The 12255-nt window shown below is 37.6% G+C and overlaps 2 protein-coding genes across 2 annotated transcripts; one reads left to right on the top strand and one right to left on the bottom strand.

Annotated features, from left to right (window-relative positions):
- Positions 1-122: 122 nt before the first annotated feature.
- On the top strand, positions 123-6628 carry prpf4 (pre-mRNA splicing tri-snRNP complex factor PRPF4). Its single transcript, XM_084113666.1, has 14 exons — positions 123-357; positions 812-1016; positions 1943-2129; positions 3221-3308; positions 3402-3481; positions 3599-3692; positions 3801-3895; positions 4500-4558; positions 4675-4798; positions 4885-4974; positions 5110-5232; positions 5550-5657; positions 5756-5874; positions 6155-6628. Exons 2-14 carry the CDS (start codon positions 851-853, stop codon positions 6346-6348), a joined length of 1527 nt encoding a protein of 508 aa, XP_083969792.1. The 5' UTR covers positions 123-357; positions 812-850; the 3' UTR covers positions 6349-6628.
- On the bottom strand, positions 6413-11208 carry rnf224 (ring finger protein 224). Its single transcript, XM_084113667.1, has 3 exons — positions 10755-11208; positions 9547-9757; positions 6413-7163 (listed from the first exon to the last, which is right to left on the bottom strand). The coding sequence occupies exons 1-3, from the start codon at positions 10832-10834 to the stop codon at positions 6882-6884; spliced, it is 573 nt and encodes a 190-aa protein (XP_083969793.1). The 5' UTR covers positions 10835-11208; the 3' UTR covers positions 6413-6881.
- Between the last annotated feature and the right edge of the window lie 1047 nt (positions 11209-12255).

Genomic DNA, 12255 nt, shown 5'->3' on the forward strand with positions numbered 1-12255 from the left:
CCGATAAAGAATGCGACACACACGTCTCCCGGACATCCTGTAGAATTCAACCAATCAGTTCGCGACTTCGAAACTCCTGAAGTGTTTCCAGAAAAGTATGCCATATGCATCAGACGTTCAGCCAACGTTCCGTGGGCGTGACGTCTGAGGCTGAGACTAAGTGCGGACTGACATATATCGGTCGCTAGATGTCACTATTTATTCATGGTAAAAAGTAAAACAGGCGGATATGACGGAAATACTGTGCGCCGGATAGCCCGCGTCGTGTGGTCGTGTTTGAAGACAGTACACATTAGATTTCATAAAAACAAACTGTTTTTAAAGGACCATATTTGTGCGTTTGTGAAGGTATAAAGGGTGAGTGAAGAGCTGGATGTGTTTATTTTTCATTAATTTCTCATGTTTTAGATAAAGGTTGTTTAGTTCTCTGAACACTGCAAAAAGTTCTGTGTTACAGTGATGTAAGTTAACGTTATCATATGGTTTATGTTACTTAATGAATACCGTATTCAAATTCTTTGGTGTTTACACGGTACTTCAAAGTAATTCAAAGAATATCACGGTAATACCACAGTGCGTTTTTGCTAGTTTAGCAGTATAAGTTATTCAGCCGTCTGACTTTAAATAATATTTCTATCTTTTGTTGAATGTGTGTATTCCAACAATCACCTATTTTATTATAATATTTTCATGATATTGAATTTGTCAGCAACCAAAGCAAAGGTTAGGTTGGTTGGTATGACGTTAGTATTGTCCATATATTATTTGTAATGCATGATATGGTGTCTCAATAATTATGCCTCTGTTTCAGATCAGATATTCTGTGATTGCCTGGCAAATATTTGAAACAATGTCGGATGAAGACGAAGTTCCAGTTGTGAAAAGGGCCAGAATCTTCTATGGGAGCCTTGAAGAAAAGGAGAAGGAGCGTCTTAGTCGTCTTAGTCGTGATGGAACGTCTACCAAAGATGCTGTTAAAGCTGGCATTGATTCTGGACATATTAATATCTCCAGTGGTAAGATTGATATTTCAAAGCAGCTCTGTTCTGGATAGCGAATGTTAGTGTTTGGACAATAGGAGTCGAACTCAACCCTCAAACCACTAAAATCTTGAAATATAATTTTGCCCAAGTGTTTTAACCCTGTAAAGCTGACTGTATCATATTTGATGAATACATTTCCATGGCCTCTAATTAATCAACATGATAAAAAAAAACAGTTGTACACCTTCTACTACATGCCTTTCCCTGTGATTGATAGTTCATACTTTTTTAGCATGTAAAAGGCATTTTAGTGTAATTCTAAAATGTCCACTTTCAAGTCTTTATATTATAATTTCAAAATGAACATTTACTGGACTAAAGCACCTTAAGTTAACTTGATTATTCATACATCATGTTTTAGAAAAATCATGTTTAAATGTGAGTATCAAATCTGATATCTGAATCTGAATTTTTGAGGTATGTTTATTTGTTCATCTCTCCATCAGCACTGTCTTGGGTTGCATTATATGTTTTGTCCCCCACAAATAAAACTAAACACTTAAATTTCATCTTACTAAGACACATTATTTTGATTTACAATACAAGCTATCAGAATTTCATTTGACTTTTTGGCCATTATATAAATATCAACAATTGCACCAAATTGCATATTTTTCCTCAGTTTGGGCCTATAAATGAATGTTTTTATTTGTTTTTTCCTCAAGTGTGAGCTCTATGTGTTCATTATATCATAGGATATGAGCCATAAAAGCCTGATCTATCAAACATGATACAGAACACAACAATTTTTTAAGTTCTCTTTTATGTTTTGTCTGAAGGTTCCATTAAAAAAAAAAAAAAAAAAAAAATCAAGTCAAGCTTTACAGGGTTATTATGACAGGAAGTGAAGTTTGTTTGCTCTTTAATAGTATGATTTATTTCTTTATTTCTCTCCTCAGGTGAGTCCATGGAGATGGAGGAGCGCGTGAGTGAGCGTCAGGCTGAAGTGCTGGCAGAGTTTGAGCGCAGAAAAAGAGCCAGACAAATCACAGTCTCCACTGATGATGTGGAGGTCAAGGCCTGCCTCCGAGCTCTTGGCGAGCCAATCACGCTGTTCGGGGAGGGGCCTGCGGACAGACGAGAGAGGTGGGTGGCTTTTCTATAAAGCTCTGCTGCTTATTCTTGCTAAGAACATCCCTCTTAGACGGGAAGACCAGACATTAGATCATCTGACTTACAATTAAAAAAAAGTGATTAGCCATTTTGCATGTTGTTTGCATAATACAACAATATAAGGGGTGGTCAGTCACACTACACTTTTCGTTCTATCGACTTCCATTCATACGTATGCGGATGTGTCAGACCGCAAACGCAAGCTCATGTGAAAAGTTCTGCTTTTTGCTGCATTCCAAAGTTAAAGTTTGGTGAACTCTGACCTGCGAATTCGCATCACTTGAAGATGTGACCAGTAGAAAATCGGTACATCACGCCGTGACCTCTTGGCTGAATAAAAAAAAAAAAAACTATATTTTTGCATTAAAGTCGAGTAGATTGTATATTTTTACATTTTGATTGTATTGATATTTGTTAAATGTTGAATTCATGTTTATAAAAAAAAGATGCTTCAGAGCGTGACGTCATTTCAGGACCGTTTCAGTGTCCGAAGAAATTTTGCATGCTCAAAATCTAGTGTGGCTTAATGTGGATTGTTCGCTATTTGGAGAAATGAATTATGTCATTAATATGTCACTTATGTTTACAAATACTGCATTTATTTGATCAAAATACGGTAAAAACAATAATATTGTGAAATATGATTACAATTGAATATAAATTATATTTTAAGATTTAAGATTTTAAGTCTTCAGTGTCACATGAACATGATTTTTTATCATCATCACACTTGAAAACAGTTGTGCTGCTTAATATTTTTGTGGAAACCATGATACATTTTTTGTAATATTATAAATGTCTTTACTGTCACTTTTGATCAATTTAATTCATCCTTGCTGAATAAAATTATTTTATGAAAATCATACTGACCTCAAACTTTTGAACGTTAGTGTGCTACTCCTGCGCTTTGTTTTTGACATTACATATACATACACCATGTCCAAAATGACAGAAGAAACTACTTGAAATCATTTTTAACATTCACACTGACAGGCATGTCTGAAAATCCAGTTTTATTTGGAGTTCAGGGTATTTATTGTGTTTCCACTGTTTATTTTCCTCAGATTGAGGAACGTTCTTTCAGTAGTTGGTCCTGATGCCTTGAAGAAATCAAAGAAAGAGGATGAAAAATCAAAACGCACTCAAGATGAGGTAGGAACATTCCAATTTCAAAAAGTTATCACAGACTATAAAATATTTGAACATCAAATGAATGGTGATTATCTATGCATGTGTTTTGCGCAGTATCAGCAGACATGGTACCATGAAGGACCTTCATCTCTAAAGGAGGCACGTCTTTGGTTAGCCAAGTATTCACTGCCCAGGTAAACACGAGATAGATGGTATTTTACAGCAACATCTAACAATATAAATAAAATGCAACCAAATCGCATTAATTGTGTATTTTAAACATTTTTAATTGATTTTGTTTGGTTCTCCAGAGCAGTGCAAAGGTTAGATGCCGCAAGGGCCCAAAAAGAGATTCCAGAGTCTACAAGAACAGTTAAACAGCAAGAGCTTCACAAGAACCTCCGGGTACGACAGCATACCAAGTGGAAAAAGACACAGGGTTTATGATGTGTTGTAATTTTCTGTCTCTTTTAATACTCTATGTAATTATTAAAATGGTTTTGCTTTATTTAGAATGTGAATAACTTCTGCAGTCAAATTGGCGATGACCGTCCAATATCTCACTGCCAGTTTAGCCCCAACTCTAAGCTGCTTGTGACTGCTTCATGGTATGTGTTTTTTATTTATTTAAATTAACTATTATTTATTATTTAATTTTTTTATGCATTCTTCACAAAAACATTGTTTAGAAGGTTATTTAGATGTTTTATCAATTTTAGACTTCTAGATTTTCTCAAATATTGTATATAATCCAATGAGATTTTAGTATGAACAAGGAGTCCTACAACAGGAAGGTGTGGCACATACACAACTCCTATCATAGAGTCTTAAATTACAGGAAGAGACTGAGAAATCCATAGAAGAACTGTGGCAACTTCTCCAAGATGCTTAGAACAACCTACCTTTACCTCACCTAATCTGAGTTCAGGCACTTCCTGAATTTTTGATGTTTTACTAAATAAACATGAATCGTTTTTGTCAGCTTTTTTCTATTGTTTATCAGCTAACTTCTGTTATCTAAATCAAATAAATATTTGATGTAATGATCCCCCCCCTCCCCCCACAGTTGAAAAAAAAATCTCTCAGAATTAATAAATTATTTACAAATGGAAAATTTGGAAATGTAAAATTAATGTGTTTTGGAGCGTGTAATGTTTAAAAGATTTTAAAAGACACATTTTTGTACCAAGTATGTCTTTGTCTTTGTTGTAGGAGTGGCTTGTGTAAATTGTGGAAAGTCCCAGATTGTACGCTAATTCGCACATTAAGAGGTAAATATAACAAATATGGTTTGTAGTGTATATTCTTGAAGTCTGTTGTTGTCACAATTTTTTTTCCTCTTACAGTGCAACATTGGATTAATTGATGGTGAACTTTTCTTTCTTAGGTCACATTACCAACGTGGGAGCGATTAGCTTTCACCCTCAAGCCACACTCACACTTGAGGAGTCGGATGTCAATATGGCCTCCTGTGCTGTTGATGGATCTGTTAAGCTGTGGAGTTTAGACAGGTGTGTATTATTAGTATTACTTGCATTTTCTGTCTCAGTTTCTGGAGTAAATCTTTGTAACATTCCACCTGTACATGTATCTGTAGTGATGAGCCAATAGCAGACATTGAGGGGCACTCTATGAGGGTGGCTCGGGTGGCCTGGCATCCCTCTGGCCGGTTTTTGGGCACAACATGGTATGATTTTTCTTTTTTCAGTTTTAATATAGTTTTTTATTAGGTAAAAGCAAGCTAAAGGTGTGAACATTGGTGTTGGGCTACATCTTTTGTCATATATTTAACAGAATTGGCATATTTTTGTTTTTCTTAAAGCTATGATAACTCATGGCGACTTTGGGATCTTGAGGTCCAAGAAGAAATTCTGCATCAGGAGGGTCACAGTAAAGGTGTCCATGACCTGCACTTCCATCCAGACGGCTCTCTGGCAGGAACTGGGTAAGGGCCTCGCACTGAACCCTGAGGCACTCCACTGTTTTTGTAAAGGAACAGGCGCAGCCCTCTATCTATACAGCTACTTTGATGCTCATGATTATGAGTCCAAGCATGGATGTTCTAAGGCCAAATAAAAAAAATCTTTAATGCATTGTGTATGGTTCCTCACCCTTGCAATATTTGCTTTACCAGAGCCCGAACCAATTAGGCTTCCACTTCATGTTGTGATTATCAAACCTGCGTTTTATTGATTTAATAGGATGTGTTATATTTGGCGGTGGAGCTCATTTTTGTATTATTTTCATTTGTCATTGCTACAGTGGTTTGGATTCATTTGCCCGTGTCTGGGACCTGCGGACTGGTCGTTGCATCATGTTCCTGGAGGGCCACCTCAAAGAGATCTACAGCCTCAATTTCTCACCAAATGGGTGAGAAAAAGAAAGGACATATTTGGAAGATTTACTAAAGCTGTTTACTGTTATTAGATCTTAATTTGATAATTAACCCTGAAACATTCCTTGTGTAGCTTTCATGTGGCAACAGGAAGTGGCGATAACACCTGTAAAGTGTGGGATCTTCGTCAGAGAAGGTGCATATACACAATCCCTGCCCATCAGAACCTCGTGTCCTCAGTCAAGTTCCAACGTAAGTATTCAAGTCAAAAGGAGATTTTCAGTAATTTAGGGATGATTCGCTCACAAATAAAAATTGTCAATATTTACTCACCCTTCTAGTCGGCAACTTCAGTACACAAAAATGAAAAAGCCCTGAACTTTTAGCAAAATATCTTTGCGTTTCACATGGTTTACAGGTTTTGGGTGAACAAATATTTTATCTTTTGCTATAGGTCAACCTTCTGTGTAATGAATGAGTCTTAATTCACCTAGAAAAAGTTTTAATATTAACAGGGTCTCTTCCTTTTTAGCTAACGATGGCCATTATTTGCTGACTGGTGCATATGACAACACAGCAAAAGTGTGGACCCATCCTGGCTGGTCACCTCTGAAGACTCTGGCGGGGCATGAGGGGAAGGTCATGGGACTGGACCTTTCACCTGACGGACAGCTCATTGCAACCTGCTCTTATGACCGAACCTTCAAACTCTGGATGTCAGAATGAGAATCTCTTCCTCTTGATATATTTTCATTTTTAGTTTTTGTTATACTGGCTTTTATTTTTTTTTAAAGTTTAGTTGTTAAAGAGCTGGAAAACAACACAGGAGATATTTAAACTGGAAGCTGATTGACAGTTTGGTTCAATCAAATCATGAATACAAACAAATGATTCCCATAGTTTGAGTTATATTGTAACAATCATCTGTTATTCTATTGGATTGTCTAAGATCTGAAATCCAGTCTGTACATTCTTCCATCTTTATCATATTAAAAGTATGTCCATACATCCTGTTCCATTTTGAGCACAAGTCCACACTTGAGTTTTGCAGAATTTGTTATATTACTGATCGATTTGGTACCCGAATAAATTGCATTTTATTGTCCCAGGCAATTTTGTAAAGGAATCTGTAAGTTCTGGACAGTGTAAAAAACATAATAATGATTCTGCTCAAGATATTTTTTAAGCTCACGGTCATGGAGTTTAGTCTATTCACCATCCATAAGCAGAAAGAGATTGATTGGAGTGTGAAGATGAATCTAGCACCACCAGCAGCAGAGCAGGCAGTACCTACAGCAAGAGCTTCTGCGGAAACCATGCTCTGTCCGAGCCATGTTGGCCCAGGCTGAAGGCGGTTGATCTGTGATTGGCTGCTTTACAAAGGAAGTTTTGGTCTCCATCGGAGCTTTCTGGCTGTAGGTTCGCTGGTTTTCCGCTTCAGCTTTAACACCCAGAAACGCTGCCAGGTCTAGGTCTAGACAAGTGGCGCCCCCGCGAGGGAGAGGAGTGCTCTGCCTGCACTGTGGACAGGGGATCCACATCTACGAGGAAGAGAGACAAAAACGCACAGGTGAGGTGTAAAACAGTACATCAACACATTAGGAAAGGTCAAAATTACTTTGTGAATGTATGAACTTCATTCACAAGTAGTTTTGTCAGTATTCAAATTTTTCACGTTAATTAAATTTGCTTGCGAACGAAAATGTAGCATGTCATTATGCAATATTAATAAACACCTATGTAAAAACCTTCAGAATGTAGATAGGAATAAAACTGAAAACTGCATGATGTATTTGCTACTGAAAGGAGAACTCCGGTCAATTTTAACATTGAGCTCATTTTAAAAAAAAATATGTTTATTCAGCGAGCGCACATACCTGTATTTACATCCTGTTTTCGGTCGAAGTCCATAGTAATCGATTGTCGAGTTCACGCGCGTGATCATAGGTACTAAACCAATGCGCGTGAACTCGACAATCAATTACTATGGACTTCGACCCAAAACAGGATGTAAATACAGGTATGTGCGCTCGCTGAATAAAAATAATTTTAATTCATATCTTTCACATCTACTGCAGTCAGATTCACCGTGTTCACTCTGAAGGAATCACTCACATGACCTGTGCACTTGTAATGACACATCAAGGATGTTAAGAGGCTAAAAGCAGGTTTAAAACGTGCCCCATTGAAGTCAACAGGGTGCAATTTTTAAAAAGAGGATAACACGGTGTAGGCAACACCGATTTTTGTCGTTGTTCTCTGTACTGACAGCACTCCAAATGTACAAAAAAATGACTCCTTGAAGTGGAGATTTTTGTGCATGAGGGAAAAACTCATTTTGAGAAAATTGCCTATATATTGTAATTGATTCAAATAGATAGTGTAATAAACATGTAAAAGTATATTAAAATAGACCCTCTTCCTGAAAAAAATAGTGGGTTTTACCTGTATTGTCTTGCCTTAATACAATTCACAAACAGTGTAAAAGATGTTTCACCACTAATCATTTTATTTTTTGGAGGGCAGACACTCAAGTGGAATTTTTGGATGTAATCTGAGCATAATGTTTGGAGCTAGAAGGTCCAACCACACCCTATCCATAAACATAACCATATCCCTCCACCCATTAGATTCACCGAGGTGGACCTGGACTAGGTCAAGCTCCACCCATGACGTCTAGAGAGGAACTTGATGTCATTTGGTTTTGCAGTGAGCACCATGTGGCGGCACAAACAGTTTCCAAAAGGTGTGTTTGACTTAAATTGGCGCTGCACAGACCGACCGGTGTATGACATCAAAGTACCGCGAGATTTAATCGAAAACATATGGAGCTGTCTGCTCTCTAATCACTCTCGTGGTACTTTGATGACTGCTGACCTTTCCTTGCAAGGGAATAAATAATCTTTAAAGACAATTGACACGTTTGTCTCTAATTCAGTGATGTAAAATTGTTTGCCACTACATACACCGATCAGTTTGCACAGCGCCGCTTCAAGTCGAACACACCTAAAGTCTGATTTCATTGATTGGGTGTGTCAATCCCAGTGCTGATTGTTTACACGACATTAGAACAAAAGGTGCCATGTTGGTGCCATTTCAACTTGTAAAAAGCGTTCACTTCCTCATAGAGCTCGTAATATGAGAATTCATATCCGAAGATGTGAACAGCTCTGAATAGAACGTCAGCTGTCATCTCAAAACTATGGTAATTACAAGCAAAGACTAAATAAAAAGACTAATAAAGTGAGATTAAATACATAAAGTATATTTGTGATATTTACCAATTAATTATTGCAGGTTTGCATAATATTCTGAGTTTGTATTTCACTGTTTTTATTCATTTTGAGGAATACTGAATCTATTTTTGTGGGATGAGTAAATGCATTCTCACATTTAGTCTAGAGCTACAATAACCATCATGTTCTCACAGCGCACACCTCTGCACATTTACTCCCGATTTCTCTGAACACTGGAACGGGAGAGCTGTCAGTCAATAAATGGGGGAAAAAAGTAACTTGCCTTACTTGTTTGAAAAAGTATTTCCGATATTTTGTTATAAATTTAAAAGTAAAAAGTGGTTACTTTACAAAAGTAATCCGATTACATAACTCCCAACACTGTTTATAGGTGTCTGTACAATACATAAAAATGGGATAGGAGAAAGTATTTTAAATAAAATTGCATTTACTCTTCATCTTTAATTTAATTTTACAGGTTCTTTATGAGCATATACTTGGATGAATATATTGCTGAAAATGTGTAAAACAAAAAAACACACATTTGACATTTTACCCAGATAACAATTTACATCACTCGTGTTATGAGTGTTACCTAACAAGAAGAATCACATTTGCACTTTGAAACAGGTCAAGCAAATATTCATGAAAATTGTAATGAAGCATATTCAGGTCGCTTGAGTCCTACCTGCTCATTGATGAGGGTGTCCAGCCGCTTCAGACAGGCCTGGCAGAACGTGTGACCGCAGTAGAGTTTCCGAGGGAGTCTCTCTCCCAGGTTATACGCACTGTAGCAGATGATGCAGTCCAGTTTACGGCTGTCTCTGGAGTTCTGTGCCCCAGTGTCCACATCACTCTCGACAGGAGCCTCGGACACGGGCCCAGCCTTATCCGAGATCCTACAGAATGAGCTCAATATGATACAAACATCTCTTTGTGTTTGCCTGACATGTTTAGTGCTGACTTTGTAATGGTTTTAAGTACACTCTCAGAAAGAAAGGTACAAAAGCTGTCACTGGGACAGTACCCTTCAAAAGGGTTCTAATATGTACCATTTAGGTACTGATATGTACACTTTTGGTACCAATATGTACCTTTGAGGGACTAATATGCACTCTTTAGGTACAAAGGTGTACCTTTTGAAAAGGTACCGCCACAGTGACAGCTTTTGTACCTTTTTTTTCTGAGAGTGTACAGAGGCCCCAAAAACGTATTTGGACAATTTAACTTAATGTTCCCTGAAATATAAAACCAACTTCATATATACACTAAAATGACACTAGATGATTACAAATAATTGCAAAAATGCCACATAAATTCCTTTTGAGGCCATTAAATCCCCCTCACACAATATTTTACTTTTCAGATACACAAGGTCAGCTGGTAAAGAGTGTGTAAGCTGAGCTGCATGTATCTGTTTACTATTACTGGCTTGCAGCAATGAAATTTGTATACACATGAGGTTATGGTAAAATATCTTTATATTGTATGGTTTTATCCTCTTACAAATGATCTTTTATTCCCAACCAGCTGTCCCAACAAATACAAAACATAACCATCATCATACAACATGCTCAATTAACTTATGGGAAATATTTAATGGAAAAAAGTTTTATTAGCATGACTTGTCAAAGTGATTTCATTGTTTACTATACATTTACATTTAAACCATTTGTTTATTTAACGGAAATCCTAATTCGATGTATAATATATATGATTAAATTGTATTAAAGTTTAATTTAAGAAACATGTGCATAATCTGAGAAAAGAAATGACAAAAATAAGATAAAAATTTACATTTTTGCAAATAAATTTTTTTTTTTTTTTTTTATTTTAAGCGTAAATATTTTAATTCATAAGCAATTTCCTGTGAAAATTTCCATGCGGAAGTTCTACCTGTCCTCTTCTTTCTCAGGTCTATTCTGTACGTCGTTGGTCTCTTGAGGTTCTTCCGTACCGTTCGCAGCTCCATCCATGTTTAATGTACGAAAAGTCCAACTTCTGTTAACATTTTACAGCCGACTCTGTCTTGGTTTCTTCATGCTTCACATCCTTTGTCAGGTAGTTTAACACTTGAGTGCACCTTCTCTTGCTTTCGCTGAAGTTCCCAGCAGCACTGGCACTGGCACTGTCTTTGTTGTCGTTGCTCTTTCTCTCTCTCTCTCAACCAACCAACAACAACTGCCTCTCTGAAATGGAGGGCAAACAATGGAGTGCTTCCCTAGAGCCTTTAATATTTAAGTACCGCCTGACGCTGTGAACCTATGCCTTTACACACACACACACACACACACACACACACACACACACACACACACACACACATTCACAATTGCACGTTCACCCTTCTGAAAAAAGAAAAACCACCGGTGATTGTGGGAGGAGGGTTGAATGTTGTTGAGCAGGTATTTTATTAATTAGCCCAGAGTTGCACTATGTATCTTCTTTTCTTGGTAGCCTATTATATTGTTATTTCCTCGTACTAATTTTCCTACTACACACTTAATGTTTCCATTCTGCCTTGAATTTGCAAAGGAACAAGTTAATCAATGATCTAAAGAGCAAAGGAATATGCTGTAAATACAGTAGCCTATGAAAAGATTTGGGTTTAGTTTTGTGGAAAAACATGAAATTAAATACATCAGACACGTTTAGGGTGCAAGAAAGTAGAATGGGAGGAGGTAGTATTGCTTTACAGTCACAAAACAGGCCTGAAATTCAAGCCTAGTCACACACAGACAGTCTGTCATCAATGTGTGCCTGCCAAATTAGTTCTGAGACCTTCATCGCCCCCACACCGCAGTTACAGTATTTTCCTATTGGCAGATATCTATTATTATTGACCAGGAAGAAGTGAAGTAGAAGGGGGTGCAGCTAAAATTGAGTCAAGCGACACATAAGATTTAATGAGAGTAACTGAGGTCTAATGACCTGAGTTCCCTTAGATGTTGGGGGTCTTTAGGACTTATGAATCAATCTGGAGCCTCAGGAAAATAATAAAATAACAGCGGCAGGGCAGGGCAGAGAGCTGTGGGAATGGAGAGAGGCCGGTGGCGCAAGGGTTAATGAGCGTCACCTGCGCGTCACACTAGTCTCGAGTCCCACGGAGGAGATTCGGAAGGATAAAAGGAGTGATGACTAGGGATGCACACGGGCGGCCTATTTTCTCTTTCGGACAAAAACCAAAAATGCTATTTTCAGCCGATAATATTTGCTGGCCAAAATTTCGGTGCATCCCTAGTGACATTTATGTTGTGTTTTAATATGTTAACGTTCGCCGGTTCCCGCCTCCTCCTTCCCTGAGCCCCAAACTTTGTTACGTTAGTGCTGAAACCCAGGAGGATGGAGGAGAAATCTGTCGAAGAGCCCTCGCTGCTGAGGGGAATCGCGGTGTTGA

This window comes from Abramis brama, assembly GCF_963993115.1.
Source record: "Abramis brama genome assembly, chromosome: 5".
Taxonomy (NCBI): Eukaryota; Metazoa; Chordata; class Actinopteri; order Cypriniformes; family Leuciscidae; genus Abramis; species Abramis brama.